We start from the raw sequence: 25,270 nt of genomic DNA on the forward strand, positions 1-25,270 counted from the left end.
GGAGCATGCCCAGGCGTTGTAGGGAGGTCATACAGGCACGTGGAGGCCACACACACTACTGAGCCTCATTTTGACTTGTTTTAAGGACATTACATCAAAGTTGGATCAGCCTGTAGTGTGACTCCAAATCCAGACCTCGATGGGTTGATAAATTGGATTTCCATTGATTATTTTTGTGTGGTTTTGTTGTCAGCACATTCAACTATGTAAAGAAAAAAGTATATAATAAGATTATTTCATTCATTCAGATCTAGGATGTGTTATTTTAGTGTTCCCTTTATTTTTTTGAGCAGTGTATTATTTTCAGCCTTGTGTCCTGTTTTGACCTGGTGTAACAGCAAATGGTTAAGGTTCCTCTTCACTATGGTAGTTGTGTAATATGGTTATTGTCTCCTCAGGACCGCGTTGGGGGGAGAGTGGCCACCTTCCGGAAGGGCAACTACGTGGCTGATCTGGGGGCCATGGTGGTGACAGGACTGGGTAAGGATTACAGTTGCAAAATTCTGCTAACTCTCCCAAAAATACCATGTTTTCCAGAAATCCAGATTGGATGATCCCCAGAATCAGTGGGGAATAAGCAGGAAATCTGGGAATCCTCTAACTGGGATTTTTAGAAAACCTGTGAAATTTCCAATTCGCCACAAATTCCTCTCACCTATTATCAAGGAACAATTTACTTTGAATTATCTATTGACTTCATGATACCTCTACTTTGAATTGGTCAGTGTTCCTGTTAGGACAGCTTCTCACCAGCAGAGGGTGGTGTTGACCATTTCAATGTTGTCGAATCAAATGTAGTCTGAATAAATAGGACTGGACAGGCAAAACAGTACTTGTTCACCACTTTTCTCCATAGTTTCTTAAAAACGATACAAAAACGACTATTGAATATCAGGACGATGAGATTCCTAAGATGTGTTTTAATAGATAACAAGTTTGTTCATATTCAGCTTGTTGCGTGTTCATAATATGTACACAATAGTCATCATCAAGTGAACTGCCTTGTAGTTGAAATAGAGGCTATGTGATGGTTCTATGGTTGTGTAGGCCTATGTCTTGATGTTCTATCTGGTGTGTTCTAGGAGGGAATCCCATGGCAGTGGTCAGTAAGCAGGTCAACATGGAGCTGGCCAAGATTAAACAGAAGTGCCCTCTGTACGAAGCGAACGGTCAAGCTGTGAGTGCTGCATCGCTAACTATTTGGTTAACTTACTTTGTATTATGAGGTTTATGCCACCCCCCCGTTGATGCCAATGAACTGCAGTTTAGTGGAATGCCTGTATGTTGATAGAACATTATACCAAAATGAATTGTCATATTAGGCCTACATTGGCATGTTGGTGTCTTGTTCAAGCGTGCTCGATTTCAGCAGTTGAAATGTCTGCTTACTCCAGATGCAACTTTCTAACATTGGAACCTATTACCATTGGAACCTATTACCATTGGAACCTATTACTATTGTATACATCACTATTTGGGTACATCACTATTTGGTTCTCATTCCCCTATGTTAACTTGCTCCATTTGTTATTTACCTATTGTGCTTATGATGTTTAGATTTTATTCAGGACACAACTATGTGCTGTGTTAGCAGGGCCCTTCACTTTGTCTGCAGTGTGGATTCAGTTAGCCGCTTAGCAGGGTGGATTCAGTTAGTGCTTAGCCTAGCATCGCCCGATAGCTCAGCCCTCTCCAGGTTGAGACCGGACTCTCCCATTGTAATACTGTTAGACTGGAAATAAACAGCAGTCTCCTTTCTGAACTATTATGTTCTCCTTCTCTGTCACGCAGTGGTAGGATGTTTGGGGTTATTTTCAGGCCAGGGTTGTATTCATTAGGGCAAAACATTTTGCTACAGAAAATTGAAATACGCCTTTCTTATTAGACAAGTTGAGGTAGTCCCTCCCTGTTTCAGTCCATTTTCTTCTGTTTTGTACCTAATGAATATGACAAAGTTCACAGAGGTGGTAGACACGCGTAAGGTTGCTTCCCACACCACGTGCAACTGTTTTCCTTTCCTGCAGGGGACGCTAATTGTCATTTTCAAGTGTATGTAAATCTGTTCAATGTTAAATTTGTGTTTTGTTTATCTAATTTGTTATTTCTTTGACCCCTGGCCTCAATCCCTCCCTCTGTCACCTCCTGGTTCATCTCCTGGCTGACTGCTAAAGGGCGAACGATGCACAAGTGTATGTATTGTTTTGGGATTGTTTTACTACATGATAACATTGTTCACCTATTGTTAATAATTAATGTCAAATCTGTTGTCAGTTCCCAATGAATCAACTGTGTAGTAGACCGTAATAGAACTGGGTCTGTTCTTGAGTGGTTCAATTGGCTGTAGTATGTTTGTAGTCAGCTATTTTTTTTCCCTTCCGATCCGATACCTTAATGGTAAACGATACTTCCTTTAGGTCAATTTCTTTTTTGTAGAGAAAATAAGGATCGCTTTCTAAATTGGATTGCCCTCCCTGCTGACTTCATGTTCATGATTGACATCAAATTGTTAGTATCAAATGCTGTAATCCTATGGTTGATTGTTAACATGTCATTGTATGACTGACTGCTCCCCCAGGTGCCCAAGGAGAAGGATGAGATGGTGGAGCAGGAGTTTAACCGTCTGCTGGAGGCCACCTCCTACCTCAGCCACCAGCTGGACTTCAACTTCCTTAACAACAAGCCTGTGTCTCTGGGACAGGCCCTGGAGGTGGTCATTCAGTAAGTGTTTAGCCCTTTGGCCAGGTCATCTCAGTTAACCCAGAAATAAAATCTAGGGCAATTTGGTGAGCTGCGTGATTTAGTTCTGGGTCCATATGTGTTAGAAATTTGGAGTTCCCTTCACTAATTTCACCACTCGTGCGAAGCAGTTGAAGTTTAAGCACCGCTTTCACCCAATCCTGACATACCCAAATAATCGTTGAAAACCCAAACCCTATCCTGCGCATTCCATCCCGTCGTGACAGATTCTTCGGATTACGTGCTGAATCTGTCCACTAGAGATTAACGGCTGAGCAACTTCTACAAATTCTGTGATGGTGCTTGTATTTAGTTTTTCATTTAAAAAAAATCTCTCTTTCTCAATGGCACATTATAATCACTGAGGTGTTCGTTTGTCTGGTAACGTCCAATAGGCTGAGGTGTTCATTTTTGTCTGGTATCGTCCAATAGGCTGAGGTGTTCTTTTGTCTGGTATCGTCCAATAGGTTGCAGGAAAAACATGTGAAAGATGAGCAGATAGAGCACTGGAAGAAGATAGTCAAGACCCAAGAGGATCTCAAGGAGCTGTTGAACAAGGTGAACATGAGAGACACTATCTCAGGTCAAAATAACAACGAGTAGCTTGCTTGTAGATGCCTGTAGATGTACTTTGTCCCTCCTTTTAATCTGTTTTCTCCTCTTTTGTATATCTACCTTTCTCGCTTTCCCTCATGTCCTCAGATGGTGGGTACCAAGGAGAGGGTCAAAGAGCTGCATCAGCAGCACAAGGAGGCCAGCGAGGTCAAGCCCCCCAGAGACATCACCGCTGAGTTCCTGGTCAAGAGCAAGCACCGCGACCTGACCGCACTCTGCAAGGTGAGACCACAAGTCAACCACTCACATTCTCAGTCATACCACCCTACAGTAGAGGCAGAGTAGAGGTTCAGAGGAAGGATAGATGGAGGTATGGATAAAAATAGATTAAGGGATGATTGATAATGGTGGTTTTTGAAGTGGATAGGAACAAAATGCGATTGAAATCCTCATCACCTCAATTGACTTGTTCCATACAAATGACTTCAAGCTGCAAGCAGTTAATGCCACATTACTTTCCTGTTTACTTATTTGTTTTTCCAAAACAAACTAATTCCATTCCTCTGAGGTGTGGTACTTTCTCCAGACTCACACGCCACGTGGATAAGCTATAAATCTAACAGCTGGAGCAATCATCTATTTCTAGGCTCCAGACACAATTTGATTCAATTAAATGTGTTATCAACGTATGTGTTTTGAATCGCACCAATTTTAAGCCACTTTCATGTGATTATCAGAGTATGTTTTCTGTGGACTGGAACTCCCAATAGCAGAATGGCCTGCAGCTACGGTAAAGGCCTAGTGTCTCTACCAGTCACTCTTGAATTACTTTCCATCAACTCATGAAGACTTTCCATTGTAATTTTTGTGGTTGTTATGTAGCAAGGATCTCCCCCATTCAAGTATTTTCTTCATTTGAGTAAACTAATTTGCAAGGAGAAATATAGAGACTAATGACTATAGCCTACTGCCTGTGACACTATGGCTGCGTTTACACCGGCAGCCTAATTCAGATCGTTTGCCCAATAGACCAATTAGTGGAAAAATTATCTGAGTTGGGCTGCCTGTTTAAACGCAGCCTAAGAGCTTTAACAGAAATCATGTTAACGTAACAAATGGGGAGATTGGATTTGGGCCATTAAGCCAAGGACAAAGAAGTGTACTCGATACCCAACTTTCACCTAAGTCCAATTTTCACTCAGCCTCCTATTGACATCAACACATGACTAAGTGAGAATTCGACTTAAATAGAATGTTAGGATTTGCGCCATAGAGACTTAAAAAATTCTATAAGTCGTGACAATGGCATTAGCTCTGAGCAAAACAGACAATTTCAGCAGCGTGTTTGACTAGTCTAATGCCTTTCCTGGTGTGTGTCATTAAATGCACGAATAAAGCTTCACCTCAGACGTGTACTTTCAGGAGGCAAGTTTAAACACAGCTGCTGTCTGAACTTGTCGACTGCCTCGGTCGACTGCCTCCTGAAAAAGTCACTTCTAAGGCGTGACTCAAGCTGGTCTGTCTGGTTGGAAATGGCCCACACACACACACACACACTGAGAGCGTGTTTGATACACGTACAGGCTAGGTCATGGTCAGGGAAGCCTTGGGCTTGTGGGGTTTACGGTTTAGTTGGACATATTTGTTAGGCTGTGTCAGCCTAATGACTGCAGGGGTAAGTGGTGAAACTGGGAAATTTGGATAGGGTGAGTCAGCCCATTTAACTGACTAAGCTGCTGTACTTCCTACTTGACTTACAACCTCTTGGGGGTGTGTGCAGCGCAGTACATACACCCCCCTGTTTCCCTTAATATCACTTAGCGTCCAATACACACACACACCTCTGTATGTCCCACAGTGTTTATACCTTGCTGTCCCCTGTCTCTTGTAGGAGTATGATGAGCTGGTGGAGTCGCAGGTCAAACTGGAGGAGAAGCTCCAGGAGCTAGAGGCCAACCCACCCAGGTAAACCTTTAACCCCTGAACTCCAGCGTAAAGGCCTGTTGTGGTCCTATTTTGAAACTCCTGAACTCCAGCGTATTCTTAAAACCTCTTAAGGATCGGACCCGTTTTCTATTTTTTTGGTTCCATAATTTTTTAAATGCAGAAGGCCATAATATAATATTGCAGTTTAGGCTCAATTTAGCAGTGTGTGCAAAGTTTCAGATTGATCCAGTGAAACATTGCAATACCTGACAATATTTTGTATCAAGTCTGCCCAAATGTGCCGAATTGGTCAATTGATACATTTTCAAGTACATAACTATAGAGATCATACAAAAATGATATGCTAATACAACATTTAAGTTTACACTTTCCCTGGAATGTCATACATGATGGATCATTAGCTTATACGCTAACTTTCACACATCTAGATGGCCGGGCCAGATGGGTGTGGAGCCAGAGACAGCAGGGGTTCAAACTGGAGAACCCAGTTCCTACATTTGACTATAAAAATAGATTTTATCAAACAAAACTATGCTACATTTTATCTCTGGGACCCTCAGGATGACAAATCAGAGCAAGATTACTGAATGCAAGTACATTGTTTACCTTTAGAGGTGAATGTATCAAACCAGTTGCTGTGATAAGTTTTTTGTTGTTATGCACTCGCCTCAAACAATAGCATGGTATTTTTTAACTGTAATAGCTACTGTAAATTGGACAGTGCAGTTAGATTAACAACAATGTAAGCTTTCTGCCCATATAAGACATGTCTATGTCCTGGAAGGTTTGCTGTTACTTACAATGTCATGCTAATCACATTAGCGCATGTTAGCTCAACTGTCCCGGTATAGGGACACCGATCCCGTAGAGGTTTAAGCATGGGTGTGCTCTAGCCTGGCTGCCAGGCTGTTTCTGCTCTCTTGCCAGCTCTTTATGGAATTGTCATGCCAATGTTTGGCTTTACAATGACAGTGGAGTAGGCTAAAGTACAGACGGGTCTGGGAGCAGGCTACAGTACAGACGGGTCTGGGAGCAGGCTACAGTACAGACGGGTCTGGGAGCAGGCTACAGTACAGACGGGTCTGGGAGCAGGCTACAGTACAGACGGGTCTGGGAGCAGGCTACAGTACAGACGGGTCTGGGAGCAGGCTACAGTACAGACGGGTCTGGGAGCAGGCTACAGTACAGACGGGTCTGGGAGCAGGCTACAGTACAGACGGGTCTGGGAGCAGGCTACAGATGGGTCTGGGAGCAGGCTAGATGTGTTCGCATCCATCCTTTCTTTTTCTAACCCTCTGATAATCTCTCCACAGTGACGTGTACCTGTCGTCCCGGGACAGACAGATCCTCGACTGGCACTTTGCCAACCTGGAGTTCGCCAACGCCACACCCCTCTCTACCCTCTCGCTCAAGCACTGGGACCAGGTACACTCCCACTCATACTTACTCATTAAAGGTTGACTTAGCGAGATGAGTTGCATGCTAAAAGTAAACACAATATCGGGTGAATTTTGGTAACAGCTAAGAGCGTTGAAGCTCGAGGCTAAACTTGTCAGCTCTTTTGCTCCAGTAGCTACCAGGTTGTAGCAGCGTGAAGCGCAGATACTGTGTGACTGTGTGAGAGCAAAGGATTGAATCACGAGCATCTCATTATCTACGGTGCTGCTCGTTGCAACGTCATCTGGCTGAGTCTACCGTTAAAATTTCTTCTTGCCCTTCCACAAAACCAATCTGTCTTGTCCTGGCACTTCTCTCTCCTAGTAAGCACATCCACACTAGATCAGATGATGACGTCAGTATGCACTTACTATAAACTGCTATTAGACACCAGGTCCAGTTGAATCTAGGCCATTCAAACCACCGGACTATAGTCGCCATGAACCACACATAACTGACATTATGAGTCCGTTTCAATGTTTTCTAATCCCTGTAAACCATATATAACCCACATTTTTTTTCTTTTTTCTCTCCCTCCCTCTCCTATCCAGGACGATGACTTTGAGTTCACAGGCAGCCACCTGACAGTGAGGAACGGCTACTCCTGTGTCCCCGTGGCTCTGGCCGAGGGCCTGGACATCAAACTGAACACTGCAGTACGACAGGTCCGATACACAGCCTCTGGTGAGTTTACAGGATGTGTGTGAGTAGCTGTCTTTGTTTGTCAATCTGTGCATCTCTTTTTGTTTGTGTGTTAAACTAGACTAACCATGTGTATATCTCCAGGCTGTGAGGTGATAGCAGTCAACACGCGCTCCACCACCCAGACGTTCATATACAAGTGTGACGCGGTGCTGTGCACCCTACCCCTGGGTGTCATGAAACAACAGCCCCCCGCCGTGCAGTTTGTTCCCCCCCTGCCCGAGTGGAAGACCGCAGCTATCCAGAGGATGGGCTTTGGAAACCTCAACAAGGTACAGAACACCCCCTCCAATTGGTGGTGTAACACTTGGCGTCTCTGTTATGTTTGGTGTTTGTACTGAGGTGCAAGTCCTTTGGGAGTCTTGCTGCTAAAACAAGGTACTGAAAATCCCTCACTGGGGTGCTGTGACATCTTGTGTCTCTGTTGTCTTGGTGTGTGTCTGTTATTTTTGGTGTTTCTACCCATCTGGACTGAGATGGATGGAAGACTCATTTTGGAGTCTTGCTGCTGTGTCCTTGAAGTAGGAACTTGACCTTCAGCTGCAGCCTGTAGCTGTAAAAATGGACGTGTGGACAAAAAAAAGCGTCTTGGCTCACTTGATACTAAACTACCAGGAAGTGAAGTAAAATTATGATAATCTCTCCCGCTGTCAAGACATGTATTTCACTCATTCAGTCACCCTGTCAATTTACATGAGCATCTTTATTACATTGTATCAAGCATTATTCAGCCCGGGTGTTTTTTACATACATAGTGCAGAGAACAAGGTTGTTTTTATTATTATGCCCCTGCACCACTCTCCCCTGATTGGAGGACTTGTTGAAAAATGGAAATGAAATGTATACAGTGCCTTGCATAAGTTTTCACCCCACCTTGGTGTTTTTCCCTATTTTGTTGCATTACAACCTGTAATTTAAATTGATTTTTGAGAATTTACAATTACATTGTCGTGGAAATTCTACACAGGGACACTCAAAGTCAATCTTAAATGAATCATTGTTTATTAACAGCATGCTGGAGAGGTCACAGTCAAATTTAGATGCATAAAGTACCTGTCTGAAGTGAGCTCTGCCAGGGCAGTCCCGTTGTTTTATATACTGCCTACACAGACAAGTTATATTTGCATGATTTAGCTTATTCATTATTCATAATTAATTAATCATTAATGTTTGGTTCATGCACGTGACCGACAAATACCTCACAAGGCTTCTTCTCTCCAAGCTGAGAACTTGAAACTGAAATATCCCTTTCATTCTCACAACAATTTTCTGGGCGTATTGCAGACACTGATAGTGAGGATTCCTCCAAGGCACAATCAATCAGTCACAGTCGAATTGGTTATTAGAAAAGCACAAACATGCTCCCTCAAAACTTAAGACTTCTGTGGCGTTGTGTGACACAACTGGACATTTTACTGGCTGTTTATTGTCCCCAGCCCAAGTTCCCACATATGCTAAGCACTTGTTGGCTGCTTTTCCTTTACTCTGCGGTCCAACTCATCCCAAACCATCTTAATTGGGTTGAGGTTGGGTGATTTGTGGAGGCCAGGTCATCTGATGTAGCACTCCATCACTCACCTTCTTGGTCAAATAGCCCTAACACTAAGCGTAAACCAGATGGGATGGTGTATCGCTGCAGAATGCTGTGGTAGCCATGCTGGTTAGTGTGCCAGACAATGTCACCAGCAAAGCACCATCACACCACCACCTCCATGCTTCACGGTGGGAACCACACATATGGAGATCATCCGTTCACCTACTCTGCGTCTCACAAAGACACGGCGGTTGGAACCAAAAATCTCACATTTGGACTCGTCGTTTCTTGGCCCAAGCAAGTCTCTTCATCTTATTGGTGTTCTTTTAGTAGTGGTTTCTTTGCAGCAATTCGACCATGAAGGCCTGATTCACACAGTCTCTAATGAACAGTTGATGTTGAGATGTGTCTGTTACTTGAAATCTGAAGCATTTATTTGGGCTGCAATTTCTGAGGCTGGTAACTCTAATGAACTTATCCTCTGCAGCAGAGGTAACTCTGGGTCTTCCTTTCCTGTGGCGGTCCTCATGAGAGCCAGTTTCATCATAGCGCTTGATGGTTTTGTGACTGCACATGAAGAAACTTCTAAAGTTTTAGAAATTTCCTGGATTGACTGACCTTCATGTCTTAAAGTATGGATGGACTGTTTCTCTTTGCTTATTTGAGCTGTTCTTGCCATAATATGGACTTGGTATTTTACCAAATAGGGCTATCTTCTGTATACCAACCCTACCTTTTCACAGCACAACTGATTGGCTCAAACGCATTAAGAAGGAAAGAAATTCCACAAATGTACTTTTAACAAGGCACACTTGTTAATTGAAACTACCTCATGAAGCTGGTTGAGAGAAGGCAAAGGGTGGCTACTTTGAAGAATCTCAAATGTTATTTCATAGTTTAAGGTTTCATTATTATTATTCATTATTATTCTACAATGTGGAAAATAGTTTTTTTTAAAAAGAAGAAAAACCCTGGAATGAGTAGGTGTGTCCAATCTTTTGACTGGTTGTGTGTGTGTATAAATATATATACCGTTTTTTTTCTTAATTGGACTGGACTCCAAGTGTATCGGCCAATCAGTGAATCACTCCAGTCTTAATTCCAACCCTTAGATGTTCAGACTAACCCATCTTTCCCAGTACATTACCATTTTACTCTGTCCTTTTGCAACACGTCCTTCTATTTTACTGATGTCTTACGGGGGTCTTGAACCTCTCTATTTGGACCATTTCTACAGAGATTGCCCTAAAAATAAACACTTTACCTAAGAGTATAATCATATTTCCCATTGATTGATTATAGTTTTCCGGATCTCCTAACAGTACTGTTTATAGGTCCTTGTGAACACAGACATTATGACTGAACAACCACTCCTTGACCTGATGCCAAAAGCAGTACCAAAAGAGATGATCTATTGATTCTGTTCCCTCATGGCAGTCTGCACTGGGCTGACTGTCCAAAGCCCTATATATATTAAGCATTCCTTTTGTGGCGAGAATTTTATATAATAGTTTAAATTGAAAAGAACGGCTCGATGCGTCACTTGTAAATCAGCTCATAAACCCGTTGCCATGGTATTGGGACCTTTAGACTTGTTCCCAACTGTCATGAATTTTATTCATCATAGTTGTCAAACCTATCGACCTTAACTGAAACTCATACATTTTCTGATTTATACTAGTCATTTTAAGCTATGCATGGTTTTTCATTGGAGGCAGACAAAACCAATTCATTACTTTGAGCAATTGCCTCTTCCATTTTTGTGCCAGAGCTGCGATGAGTTGGTTATACACCTCGCCATACACCTTGAATTTCTGGTGTAACAGTTTTACAGTCCTTATTTACGATGTCGTTCATAAACATGATACCTCCCTCATACATTTGTATTAGTACATTGGATTTTAGCCATTATTTGCTCTTTTATTTATTCTACCTTTTCTGAAGGATGAAATTGGGATTGTAACCAACTCTTCATGGCTTCATTAAAAATGTTTAAAAAAAGTACAAGGTTACCTCTCCCCAACAAAGCTATTTATCCTGCTTTATAGCAATCCAGGGAGGGAGGAATGTGTGCGGGTGAGTGAGTGTTTTGGAAATCTGTTAGTAATCAGATGAGTCCTCCCCCACTCTCTCTCGTTCCTCTTTTTTTTCTTCCTGAGCCCTGATGTGCATCATCTACTGCAGAGTTTCAATCTGCTAATTCGGCTGCAGCAGAAAATGCTGCATTATTATGCAATGAGACCTTTTTGTGGCACCTCGTGGCCACCAGAGGGAGCTCTGTCTCTGGATCACTTGAATGGAGCAATCTGCATCTAATGACAGTGTTTGCATATGAAAATATTATTGTGCGTGAAATGGGTCTTAAACAACCTCTTACAAATATAGAATAGGCAGTTGGAACAATAGAGATTTATATAATTCAGTTGCGTTTAATAGTGTGGGTCAGAACGATGTTGAAATGCTGTTGCTCAGACTTCACATTTGGTCCGGTTCCAGCTTTCCCTCTGGTGTCTCCTTATAAAACAGTTCTGATTTCTGACACTTCTGGTTTCGTTCTGATCACTAGCGTCATCAGAAAGGCCTAGAGCTCAGAATTTCCCGCAATCTCTGGCTCCCTGCCGAATTTATTGACTCATTGCTCAACTCCAAACTGTGTCTGGGAAACTGTCCTGAATAGACTGACTAGACTGGTATCTGTGGGGTGTATTGAGGTACTCATGCTGATGTGTGTTCCTCCCGTCACCAGGTGGTGCTGTGTTTTGACCGTGTGTTCTGGGACCCCAGTGTGAACCTGTTTGGCCATGTGGGCAGCACTACAGCCAGCAGGGGAGAACTCTTCCTCTTCTGGAACCTTTACAAAGGTAAGTAGGGCTGGGTGATATGGACAAAATATCATATCATATGGTCAAAAAATTGAAGTTATGTTTTTAATAATAAAAGTTAACAATTTGCTGCACTCATTTGAGATAATTTCCACACTGACACGTAGTGCTGCACAATATAGGCAAACAATCTAGGCCTTATTTTTTTACCAAATGTTGCAATTGCGACTTGTCTTGTGATTTAGAGCAAAACACTTGGGTGAAACTGTTGGAATCATTGAAATTGAATTATTATTCAAATTCTAAATGTAGAATATAATAGTGGACACTGAATACAGTGTTTGACTTGACAACAAATGAAAATGCCAGGGAGGAGTTATTGTGACAGGGTAGGAACTGAAGTGTTGACAAGTGTTTCCTAGCGGACTCTAATCTTTTGCTACATTGAATGTTCTCTCTTAGCAACTTCATGTAGCCAACATTCTTGCTTCACATATTCCTCGTTGATTTAGAAGATACTGTTGCACAAACCATGCACTGGTATTATCAGGCTGTATAGCTAGTTACGTTTGCTCTGACTCAGTACATTTATTAGCGGCTAACAAGGTTTAGGCCCAACTTCCTAAGAAAAGGCAAACTAGTTATTTTCAGATGTAAGAAACAAACTAATAAGGTAATTATAGAACGCTAGTGGATTTATATTAAGAAGCAAAGTGAAAACAGCATCGTTGTCATCAACATTGTTGCATGTGCTGCATTGACCATGCAGACTGAACGCAAGTGTCTCGTGCTCAAGGAAAAACAAATGTGCTCCTTGAGTGTCAGGGGCGGGGCTAAATCTATGGAAAGCGGCATGGAGAGAGAGAGAGAGAGAGAGAGATGACTCCAGTAGCAAAGTAAACTATAAAAGTGGACATTATACACGGCATATCACATTTAACAAACCAAACATTCAAATACCATTATAGAAGGTAAAGTAAACTCAAACCATGTAAAATACAGTATACCGCCCACCCCTAAAGGTGAGCACAGTGAACTAGTCAGTTCTCTCTGAACTGTGATGGGCCTAATTTGACTCTTTGTTTTGATATCCTTTCATCTCCTTCATTGCACTGATCTGAAAGAACTGACCAGGTGAAAGCCTAATGATAAGCTTCTTCCACCATGTGGTTTGTCAGGTCTTCTCTCGTGGCAGATAAAGGAGAGTTTAGATGTATAATCAACTGAGTTAGAGACGTGTTGATATTTGGATGTAGTCACACATTTTGACTTGGGACAGAATTTCCTTCTCTAAATGAACATTACATTTTCAGTGGTGGAATAATTACTCAATTGTCATCTTTACTTTTACTCAAGTATATCTTAATAGAAAATGACAGTCACGCATTCAAATACTGCTTGAGGTAAAGTCTAAAAGTATCTGGTTTTAAATGTACTTCAGTACAGTGGTAGGAAAATTACTTAAATGTCATACTTGAGTAAAGTAAATGCCATCCATCAAATTCCTCATATTAAGCAAACCACATGGCACACTTGTCTTGCTGCTTTTTATTTACGGACAGCCAGGGGCACACTAACACTCAGACATTAATTTACCAACGCAGTATTTGTGTTTAGTAAGTCTGCCATAGCGATGACATAGCGCTATATTGATAGGTTCGTGAATTGGACCATATAGCTGTCCTGCCTGAGCATTTGAAATGTAACGAGTACTTTTGGGTGTCAGGGAAAATGTATAAAGTACTGATTTTCTTTAAGAATGTAGGGGAGTAAAAGTTGTGGCAGCAAGTAGCCAAATGGTTAGAGTGTTGGGCCAGTAACTGAAAGGCTGCTAGATTGAATCCCCGAGCTGACAAGGTAAAAATCTGTCGTTCTGCCCCTGAACAAGGCAGTTAACCCACTGTTCCTAGGCTGTCATTGTAAATAAGAATTTGTTCTTAACTGACTTGCCAAGTTAAATAAAATAAATAGTAAAGTACAGATACCCCACAAAACGACTTAAGTAGCACTTTAAAGAATTTTTACATAGTTAGTTTACACAACTGCATTTTCACATATGCCTTTTTGACAGTGTTACTGCGAAATTGACCCATGTGTTCCCCCCCTCCCAGCCCCCATACTGCTGGCGCTGATGGCCGGAGAGGCGGCCGGCATCATGGAGAACATCAGCGACGATGTCATTGTCGGACGCTGCCTTGCCATCCTCAAAGGTATCTTCGGAAGCAGCGCAGTACCTCAGGTATGTGTGAATTTGCTTGTTTTGTACATAAAAATAGAATAACACTCAATATGGCCGCCACCGGTCCTCCCACCACGTAACGTAACGTAAACTTGAATCATAATATCCATTTCTATAGTTTGAGTCCTTTCCACCACCAGTCAAATACATAATGAAAAAATGGTTTATATGTAGTTATTCATGTTGGTTAGCGTTTATATGTAGTTATTCATGTTGGTTAGCGTTGGAACTGTTTAGTGTTTCCCAACCATGTTTACTGGAATCTAATATCGGCATGGAATCTGTCTTTTCTTTGTTGTCACGGCAGCCCAAGGAAACGGTGGTGACGCGTTGGCGTGCCGACCCCTGGGCGCGGGGCTCCTACTCGTACGTGGCGGCCGGTTCCTCCGGTAACGACTATGACCTCATGGCCCAGCCCATCACCCCCGGCCCCGCCATCCCCGGAGCGTCACAGGTAACACATGGGACTACTATCTGACCACTAAGAAATACGATACATTACGAGACAGTTTGCCAGATACAAATTAAGCCTAGTCCTGGGTCAATAAGTACACTCAGTGGAAAATCTCCATTCAAAGTGCTTTCAGGTCCAGGAATAGGCTAATTCTGTGCAGTACTCTGCTTTGTGATTAAGGCTGTGAACACTACATATATAAATATAGATGCAAGCAGCAATGCCGGGGTTCAGCTATGTGCCACGATCAGGAAAAATTTAACTTTGCCCTAGGACAAGTTACTTATGTAATGTTTACCACGCTTGCCAAATATCAGAATTCAATTTGATAATTTTCAATGAGGTTGACTACTTTAAAAGTCTTCTTATCCAGAACCACTGGACCAATCGGCACCAAATTTAGTATAACATCTATGGATGCACATCTTCAAACGCAAGATTCTGTTGCCAGAAGAGTAGCGTTTTAAGTGTTTTTCTCAACATGTCGGATCTGAGAAATAATGAACCAGATCAAATACGATAAGGTGTCACCATCACTGCTGAACCCCTAATGACACACTCCACTACTTAATTCAGTACTGGCATCCCACTTTTGATTCGTATATAGTGAATGGAGTGGCAAAGGCCCGAACCCGACATTATTTTGCCCACATGCATGTTGTCCTTATGAATAAAGAGTGTAAAGCCCCATCTATTACATCATCAGAACCTTCACCTCGCTCTAAGCCAATGAGAACACTGGATATTAGCGCAAGTTTATATTTAAAAAACATACCCGGAACCACCAGAGCATATTTGCAAAATCTCATCCTCCTTAGCCAACCCCCAAACTGAGTCGTTCTGACATGGGAACACTCATATTTCTGTGTTGGCTGATGAGTTTGTCGTTTTGATGTTTGTCATCCCCCCCCCCCTTGTTCGCAGCCCGTCCCACGTCTGTTCTTCGCCGGCGAGCACACGATCCGCAACTACCCGGCCACGGTGCACGGCGCTTTGCTCAGCGGCCTGCGAGAGGCGGGACGCATCGCCGACCAGTTCCTGGGCGCCATGTACACCCTCCCCCGACAAACCACACCCACTGCCGCCCCTCAGCCCTCCCCCAGTGTCTAGAACCCTGCCCCTTATACCAGTGTCCTTCTATGTTCAAGTGATGTCGGTGACTCCCGCTAACTAAGATGTAAAAAAATGTGCCTGTAATTTTGTGTTAATGTTTAACCACCATCGATGTTACTGGACAAACAAACTGCACATTCCCAAAGGACCGAGCCAGCACCAATCATGTCTCGGGCACATCTCTTATCCTGCATCGTTCCTCCTCATAACTCGACAGTCAATGCAGTTAAGTGGAACCTCCAATGGAACTCTCAGCTGGTTTAGTGTCCCTTCCAGCGCCGTTAGTTAACCATAGTGCTGTTTGAGCAGGCTCATGCTAGGATCTGGTTGTTGAAGGTAACGAAAGCCTCTTTGGTAGGACAGATCTGGTTCCCACTTCCCAGTCTTATTCCAGTAGGAAGACACTACACTAGGTGTCATGCTAACCCCGGTCCACTTTATTGTCGCCCATCCCGGGACTTGAACCAGCGACCTTCCTGTTACTGGTCCACCTCCCTAACATTAAATGGATGGAGGGGCTGAAAAGAAGGATCAGCAGCCAATGGAATCCAGAAACACAGACAAAGCCACAAAGGACAGCCAATCATGCGCTGATCCATCCCTAGCTAGCATTAACACCTTAGCACTGTTTCACTCCCATTTTAAACCTGATGTATTTTTCTATTAAAAATATTCTAGCTGCTACGATGTTGTAGCCTACAAGTGCATTGTATTGATTGTTTTAAGGCTAATGTTAGTTGTATGCCTCCTACTGAATAGGACCTGTACCGTGTAGGGTATGATGCATAGAGGAGTAGTGGGGGAAAAAATAGCAGTTAGTATTTATCTTTTTGCATTTCAATACAATGATTTATGTTGAGAAAAAGTCGTGAATGTTTTTGTTACTTATTGTACTTAGCAGCTTGTCTTGGTGTATTTTATTGTTGGCGTTGCATACCTTTTTGATATGTTTTCAACATTTGGGTATACAAATCTAATAAATGCATGTGTGTCTCCAATTTGTTTTTGTTATTGAACAGGTTAAGATAGTACCTCCCTGTTTCACTTCTTCCATTTCATGCCTCGTGAACACAACCCAGGCAATTATGAGTGGAGATGGTCAATGACCTGCTTCCTGACCAGTGTCCACACCCAGAGGGTGCTTCCCAATCATCTCTTTCACTACTTTCAAAGATGATCTATTATATTGACAAGTTGGTCGAGGTGACTGCTCTAACCATGGAAATACATGTCAATGATTGAAGGAAGGCAAGAGCAGGTGGGACCATTCTAGCCAATGAGAGGGCAGATAGTTGTGGCTGTAGTTCACACATGTAAATTGTTTGTCTCAAAGTTGCCAGAATGCCACATGCATCCACTTATATCAAAACATTTGTAACAGCCTAAAAATGTGGAAACTTCTATTCGATCAAATAAACCTCACGTAATTTGACACTGATAGACCGCCATACAAAAAAGGGCTTATCTCAGACATTTTGGGTGGAGTAAATCCTCTCACTTGGCTACTTCCAACAAATCTGAAAGCATTGGTTTAGTGGAGTCATGGGCTAGTGGGAGTTTCCACTATATATCTTAGACAAGCTTTCTCACGTCAGAAATAGACATTCAACCATGATTCCTACTTCCAACAATGCTCACTGTTTCCCAGACTAGATGTAACATAGTAAACATAAATCCAGGAAAAAAAAAGTGTTTGGTATGGTTACATGAAATAGGATACTGAAGGCAAAAACAAAAGGTTGTATAATGCAAACATCTAGCACCCCAAAGGTTGCGTGTTTGAATCTCATCAAGGACAATTTAAGCTAATGTTAGTTTTATCCACCTAGCTAACGTTTGCCACAAATTGGAATTTAACAATTCACTTTTTGCAAATTCTGAACGTACAGTTGAAGTCGGAAGTTTAAATGTATTTGGCTAAGGTGTATGTAAACTCAGTTTTTCACAATTCCGGACATTTAATAAGTGCTGTAAACAATTGTTGGAAAAATTACTTGTGTCATGCACAAAGTAGATGTCCTAACCGACTTGCCAAAACTATAATTTGTGGAGTGTTTGAAAAACAAGTTAATGACTCCAACTGTACATCCACAAATTAATACATACCGTACAAAATGTAACATACTAAATGGAGTGTCTCGGATTTCCATACAGAATAATATGAAATGCTCTGAGAGCACGTTGGGTTTCCATGTCATCTCCCGACATCCTCAGACATGGATGTTGAATCCTGATTTGTATCATGGGTGACCTGCCTGATTTTATAGCAGTCATTTCCTTTTAAATCAGTAAAGGGCAGTGAACAAGTGCACACTTTGGGAAGAAAGAGAGATAATTGGGATTTAGCCACACATCTCTGACCTGGGTGGCCTCTTTATGTAGCACTGATTCTCCCAGTCCTCTGACCCTTCTGACCATTGGCCTGCTCCCTGGAGCATGTCTGTGGTGGCTGGGCAAGGATTTGGCAACCAACGCCATTGTGGGGGTCTGATGGACCAAGGAGAAATTGCACTAGTCGGTTTGGGAACATAGTTTAGTACCAGTACCCCTATATTATTAGTGAGATTTTCCCTGGGCATGATGGCCCCTCGACCACAGTAGGGCGGTTTGACATAACTATAGTAACTTTGGTTGGGAAATATATTGAAATAGCTCTCATCAAGGTTGGCACTGGGTTATTTCCATGTGTGGTTCACCATGGGGCCAGGGTAGAAGTTGGTGGCTAGTGGGCTTTACGTTATTATACACACACAACAGTTTCCATTGGAGATCTCAAACACCACTTTGCTCTCCTACTGGCAGGTGTATGTCTCTCTGCTGGTCGAGGTTAATTACACAAGGCTGAGGCCTGTCTGAACGCATCTCCTCCAACAGCCTTGTGACTCACACTGCAGCATGTACAGACGTCACAGGTGGGGTAAAAATGTGTACACACACAAAACAAAAGAACAAAAAAAAGCGGATGCCAGTCACAAGATGTGACAGCAGTTCCAAGAAACAACTCGTAGACGAGGTACTCAGACCAGTCAGGATGACAGTAGAATTAATGAAAAATAATCTATGGGCACATAAAGTGTCAAAATGCAGGCACTAACAGGTTGCGAGTCATGTAAGCTTGTGTTCCTTATTGTTCTAGAACCACTTTGAAACATAAATCATCTGTCTGTATACAGGAAAGTACTGCACAGACATCCGCATCCTGTTTTTTTGTTTTACATTTTAGTCATTTAGCAGATGCTCTTATCCAGAGTGACTTACAGTAGTGAGTGCATACATTTTCATATTTGTTCGTAATGGTTCGCTGTGGGAATCATGGCGCTGCAAGTTCCATGCTCTACCAATGGAGTAAATATTCATAGTTTTTATATTAAAAAGTTTTGCTCTTGGAAGTTGAAACAGTTCTTTCTCACCATTACGAACTTGCATAGAGGATGATTATTTGTATTCTTGACACACACAACATGTAGGTCACCCACTCCAGATGGGACCTGCGTACCATCCTCAGTGGTTCACAGTGAAGTCCCTATCCAGCAGACGACCTGGTGATTATGATCTGATTCAACCTCCACAGTGGTTTCCCAAACCTTTTCTGCTTTGTGACCCAAACTAAAGCCACGTAGCACATTTCCAGAACTCAATGGGATAATTCACACTCAGTTTGTACAACTGATGTGCCGGGTGTCTTCACAACCGTTTTAAAATCATTTTTTGACAAACTCGTAAGCAATATGCATGCTATCACAACATGCTATCAAATGCACTGTTGTACAACTGCTGTTACTAATCCAAGTCTCCAGAATAAGTCTATAACCCTTTACTAGACCTGCTGGCCGTAAGACTGTCAGGGAACAAGCCTAGCCTTCTCACTACCTGGTGGAGCTGTTTAACAGAGAGGTGTGTGCTGACTAGGCATTCCACAAGTTTCCCCCCTATCACCTGATGTATTTGCCTAATTTGTCTGCTAGTTTGCTTATCTTGCACACAGTCAAAAGCCTCTCTCTAGACAAGCCTCAATTGCAGGTGGTATAAAGCAATGGAAGTGTTGCTCTCACCCACACACATACTCTGGGGTAAGGTGCTGTCAAATTGTTAAACTAAAATGAGTGGGTGGGGTTCTCCAATTTCCCATAACAAAGTATAGTCAAGATAGACACAAAAACATGGTTACAAACAGGTAGTTTTTTTTATTTTTGTTGGAATACATAATCCACTGTACAGTTGGCAGCTTAGAGAGACCTACATGCAGAACACCGTAAGGTTAAACATGCACAAACGTATATTACCCTAGGACAGAAAAAGCATCCCGCACAGTTTGCCGTGTATCACTGACACACAGAGAGAAGCTCAGAGCAGCGACATCCACAATAATCCTTTTGATCTGATTTCATAACAAATGTTTCTCTTTGATACGACCATAGGTTCCCTCCAGCCGCTTAAGAGTCATTTCTATCCATTTATAAACACACTGCAATATAAAATACATGATTTCCAACTTGATCGTACAGGACGAAATTCCTCTGTGTGTATATGTGGGAGTGAGTAGGTGTGTGTGGAGAATATCCAGTTGTTCATGTTGGAGTGTGTGTAGGTGTGTGTGTCTCGAGGCCTGAACATCTCTTTCTTTGGCAGCACTTACATACAGCACACAAGATGAATAAACCCTGAATGCATGAGAGAGAAAACAGAGAACCTGTTAGAATGACTGATTCCTGAAGCGCTAATAACAGGACGCCACATGGAGAATGACTTTAGACCGCGTGGACGGAGCAGACACGCTCTTGATAAAACGTACATTACTCTCAAATCGACAGAGACTACAACAAATCTCTGTTGGCTTGCCATCTCATGTCATAGCTCGAGATCATGACATCTCTCACATTAAAAAAAACAAAAACAGGAAGTACTCTCCAGGAGTGCATTAATGAGAAAGATGCATATCTAGCAACAACAAAATCTTACATATATTTCAATAAGGCCCACTTTACAAAATTACAAGATTTTCTTAAATAAAATCTATCCGATACAGCTTCCAAAATAAGACATCTTTTGTTGAAACAAAAAATACATGAGTTGAAAACAAAAGAAACCCTCAAATTGAATATTTCCCCTTATTTCAGCACAAATAGTTGAAGAGACAGGGTCTCCATCTTGGAAAACACTGGCGCTGTCTCAGACTGTAAACTGGAAATACTGTGGAATGATTATGGCACAATTTTAGAAGGCAGGGCCACACACAAGTGCCATGACTCAGGAAATCAATCGTAAAAAAAAATTAAAAAAAATGAAGCACTTTATAATAATCTGTACAATAAATGTGACAGTCCACAACTCCTCACATTATCAGACGAGTTGTTTCGCAATTGCTCCAAGCAACTTTTTCAATTTGGCCGGTGCAAAAACACACATTTACTATATATATATATATATATATATATATCATCTTTGATGACCATACATTCAGCGAAGAAAATAAATCACAAAGAGTGGAATTACAATTCTCAGGGGCAAAAGCAACTTTTGACAAAAGGGCAGCTAAAAGGGGGCTTACTTATGTAGGGTCTTAATTTAAGTGCTGGTTAAGTGCAGATTGCCGTTTCTGATGTCCAAAGACACCATGAACCCTCACCTTACAAAAGAGGCCTTACAGGACCAATGGCAAGTCACTCCAAAGAGCCATTTCTTCTCTCTGGTCCCGCTCCACTAACTACATTCTACGCTACCTTGTAAGAGAGGAAAAAACAACGGCTCGTAAATAACAGATGTTTATACACCAGAAGTTACATAATGAGGAATGTTAAGAGTTTAGTTCTCATCTGAAAAATTGGCTGAGGTTTATCCTGTCTAAACCTAGTCTCCCTCTGTCAGATTAGGTATGATCGGAGAAGGTCAATCTCCCTACAGCAGCGATCGCTCTTGATTATCTGAGCAGACAGGGGTGCTGGCCTTGCATCATAGGATCAATGAAATTTGATGATAACCGACCCATGGTGATGTAGGTCTATGGGAATGACAGCCTGTGATGTTCCTGGGCTCAACTTTGACACGGACCTCTGAAATCAGCATCTCATTAAGATGGGCTGGAGTTCACTAGCTAACTGCAGACTATCAAACTGTCCCCAGTGAGTGAATCGCAACAAGAGTCTGCACAGACACTTTTATATGAGCATCACACATAAAACCTTTGGCTATGATGGACAACCAGCACGTGGATTTTGGTTTACACATCGGCGCGAGCCAGTTCTGACTGGCACTCATCAACTGCCTCCATTTCGGGTTAGTGCTGGCCGCTGCCAAATCGTTTTGCTTTCCTCACAGTATTTATAACCCCCAAAGTCCAAGGGAAAGACACGATTAGCTCCAGCCTTGACCTTTGACCTTTCGGCTACCCGGGGGCTGTATATCAGTGTCTGCCGGCAAGCCTTGGCAGACTGTAAAACGGCTCTCAGAACTAGCAATACTTATCACGGTCGTTAAGAATCGTGGCATTCTTGGAGGGGAAGGAGGAGGAAGAAGAGGGGAAACTGGAACCACTGTGCAGGAAAGAAGTGATGAGGTCGGAAATACAGATTTGGAATGAGTGGCCTTCTGGCGGTTGTCATCCTGGTAACCGAGAGCTGGTCAACAACAGAAGCCTTCTGAAGTGGATAAGTCATCACGTAGCCCTTGGCACACCAGCGCCGGGCTTCTGAACAACATCAAGCGGTGTGTGTGTTTGCGCTGAACACATGTTCACAGGATGGGCCAGTAACCGTGTAAGAGGCCACATGGCAACACTAATGCTTTATGATGCCGAGCTGGAGCACTTCTGACCGGCAAATAGAAAGGTCAGAACATTTTGGGCAGCGAACATTATTTTAATGGGTCCTTTGAAGATTTTTTGAGGGGGAAAACAAAAAAAACGATTCAATTCAAAAGATTGGGGGTCTTTTACTCGTCTGTAGATTTTTCTTCAATTGAAACCACAATGGTCTTCAATAAAATATTCTCTACAAATGTGAAAATCTTTTCAAATGTGTAATGACTGCATTCATTATACTTGTCCACACAACCTTTAGACCAACCTTGACTGAAATACTAGGGAGTAATTCACACAGCCTAGGCTCAACAGCTTAGTAATGTGTAGCCAGCAGGAGGGGAATTGCACCTCACATTTCCACAAGGTTAGAGGAATACAACGTGGTGATTTCGGTGTTAGGGGTGATTATATTTGTATTCTTTGTGTGTAATGACTTCTTCCATTTCCCATAATCAATACACTATGAAATCTAAAGGACTGTAAATGGTAGGTCCCCATCACCAAATTGTAACATTCACAATGACAAAAAATAGGTAAATGCATTTTGTGGTAAATAACAAATAAATATGAAAGCTAAACAGTGAAACGGCTGGTCGGCTGCTACTACACAGGCAAGGCTAAATGACAATGACTGACCAGTATCAAGGGGAAACTTCCTACCAGAGTTTGTAGGTCAGAGTTCAGAGTATTGCCTGTATGAGTACATCAGGCCTCACCACCTGCCAGACTGGTTGTGTTTCTATGGCAACCCAGTGATCTCCGTTTCTGGCCAGAGTGACCGAGAACCCTCCCTAATCCAACAATGAAAAGTCCAGTTTAAATATTACAACAAAATACACTTCTATAGAAACAGGGAGAAGTTGAGACGAATCGCAACGCAAACACAGTCGCATGTATCTCGACTGATTGTTCCTTGTGGTGATTGGAGAATTCCTATGTTTGATTGGCTGTTCACAGCAGCGCAGCACATTTTACTGCTAGATCCAGGGCATCAGTTACAGTTGGAGGAAAGTGCGCTGAAGCAGAGCACCATGGGAATAGTAGTCCTGTTCCAGATGACAAATGCATGTCCCCCAAGCTTAAATAAGTGCATTCCATCATTCATTGAGTGCAGACAAAGGGGGATGGACCTTCCTTCCTGCTGTGTGTCCCAATAGACAAATTCTAGAGTCCAGTTGAGTAGGGGGAAGAGACGGTGGCGAGCAACAGGGAGCGAATTACTGAGTAACCAAATGAAGCACAATTTGAAGGTTGTTGATCAAAGTACTTAGCTATTATCTTCCTTATTGCATAGGGACAGATGTTGAAGAGGATATTGAGTTTGCAGCCTATAAGAAAATAAGAATGGGTCTATGACAGGGTCCTTGTCTTTGTTGTTCTTGAAGCAGACAACATGCTGGGAAACTGGAGGCACATAACTCCAAAATGCTCCTCTTATACATTATGTTGAAACATGCAAACTTCCTCAAAGCCCTACAGTCAACCCTCTTTTAGGCCCACATTATGCATTCTCTGGGACGATAGTCATGTTTGTAGGTTAAAAATAGATATAGGTGTATGTGTACGATGTGCAAAATAAAACCCTGCAAAAACTGCTATGGTTGTCAGTATGAAGCAAACACATGGACAAAAGCTCACCAAATGAAGTAAAAAATATATATATACATTTCCGAGATCAGAGGACATTTATAAAAAAAAAATCGAAGTAATTCACTCCCTGTTTTTGGTCACATCTTGGTGCAGCTTGGGGGAGCTCCGCTTGGAAGTTCCAAAGTGAGGTCTTGTAACGGTCCATTCTGAAAGACAACAAATCCTTCCTTCCTGTGTCACTCCCCTCTTCTCTCGGTCCCCCCCCAGACACACATACACACCTCCAGACCCAGTCACCCGAGTGAGCGTCTCTCCCTTGTCAAGTTGGAGCAATACATTATAATACATCAGGTAGGAGAAGAAGCGGAACAGGGTACGTTGGCTGGTGGTGGGGTCCACTCCATCGCGACACTGTATATGGGCATATTATAATACAACTGAAGTGGTCTGTGCAGATCAATGACGTATATAAACCCTGGATTGCTGACACTCTGTATAAACCACTGAGAGGCTTTGAAGCCACCGGTCGGCCATATTGGCACTCCCTAGTATGAGCAGTCCTCCATAGGAATCTATTCTAGAGTATTTCAATTCAATGTTTTAAGCTCTACATTACATGCATTTAAGTATTTTGTTGTTGTAGTGGGGAGAGTAAACATTAGTACTCTACAAAAAATACTTAAAGGAATATTTTTATCAAGTTTTTTTATTCTTATGTTTAGCTCACATAATATAGTTTAAAAGTATTGCCAAAGGTGTCTGTAATAGAATGTCAAAAACGTATGTAGACATTAATGCATTTCCATAGCTTCCAAAATCAAGATGGCTGCGCGGTGGCTTCAATACAGCAACCAGTCAGTCATCCAGGGTTTATACATGGACGTTGTGGTGGAAGGTTTTACAGGTGGCCATCTTGTTTTTAGACTCCGAAGCATGGGTTGTTGCTGGACAGGGACTTGGCAGGAACTTGCCTGCCACTGCTGTTGCTGGGGGGGGGAGTTAGAGATGTGGGACGCAGTACATTCCTCCTTGTTGTGCAGTTTGGGGGGGGGATGGAGAGCTCTGGAAGAAAAGAGAGCACAAGTCGTACACTCAGAGAGGGCTGGCTGGCATCATTAGAGTAGGAGTAATTAAACTAGCGCATCCTTTGATTTAAGTAACAAGTGTAGTCAAGCAGTCCAGTGGCTCAGTCTGGAATCAGATTTTTATCCTCTGGTCGAGTTCTAAAAAGATTCCCACCATAGAAATACCGTAGTAGTCATGGTTATTACAGAGCTTCAGTGAGATGAGAAGATGACCCTTTCTGTTGTCTCGTCAGTTGATGGTCATGACTATTACAACAGGA

At 42.4% G+C, this 25,270-nt stretch overlaps 2 protein-coding genes across 11 annotated transcripts in view; one reads left to right on the forward strand and one right to left on the reverse strand.

Moving 5' to 3' along the window:
- Window positions 1-16,537, forward strand: part of kdm1a (lysine (K)-specific demethylase 1a) — a 28,659-nt gene extending 12,122 nt beyond the window's left edge. For all 5 annotated transcript variants that reach the window (XM_029730690.1, XM_029730692.1, XM_029730693.1 and 2 more), the window contains 14 exons: window positions 399-480; window positions 1,083-1,177; window positions 2,172-2,189; window positions 2,576-2,718; window positions 3,204-3,294; window positions 3,439-3,573; window positions 5,183-5,256; window positions 6,552-6,663; window positions 7,227-7,359; window positions 7,462-7,649; window positions 11,658-11,772; window positions 13,845-13,972; window positions 14,280-14,426; window positions 15,351-16,537. In XM_029730690.1, coding sequence (XP_029586550.1) covers window positions 399-480; window positions 1,083-1,177; window positions 2,172-2,189; window positions 2,576-2,718; window positions 3,204-3,294; window positions 3,439-3,573; window positions 5,183-5,256; window positions 6,552-6,663; window positions 7,227-7,359; window positions 7,462-7,649; window positions 11,658-11,772; window positions 13,845-13,972; window positions 14,280-14,426; window positions 15,351-15,536 — 1,647 coding nt within the window. In that variant the 3' untranslated portion in view covers window positions 15,537-16,537. The remainder of the gene's footprint in view (window positions 1-398; window positions 481-1,082; window positions 1,178-2,171; window positions 2,190-2,575; window positions 2,719-3,203; window positions 3,295-3,438; window positions 3,574-5,182; window positions 5,257-6,551; window positions 6,664-7,226; window positions 7,360-7,461; window positions 7,650-11,657; window positions 11,773-13,844; window positions 13,973-14,279; window positions 14,427-15,350) is intronic.
- Window positions 16,538-19,698: 3,161 nt separating this feature from the next.
- The window catches only part of LOC115172876 (leucine zipper protein 1), a 63,639-nt gene continuing 58,067 nt past the window's right edge, over window positions 19,699-25,270 (reverse strand). For all 6 annotated transcript variants that reach the window (XM_029730699.1, XM_029730697.1, XM_029730696.1 and 3 more), the window contains one exon: window positions 19,699-24,987. The gene's annotated coding sequence lies outside the window, so the exon portion shown is untranslated. The remainder of the gene's footprint in view (window positions 24,988-25,270) is intronic.

Source organism: Salmo trutta, chromosome 33, assembly GCF_901001165.1.
Source record: "Salmo trutta chromosome 33, fSalTru1.1, whole genome shotgun sequence".
Classification (NCBI taxonomy): Eukaryota; Metazoa; Chordata; class Actinopteri; order Salmoniformes; family Salmonidae; genus Salmo; species Salmo trutta.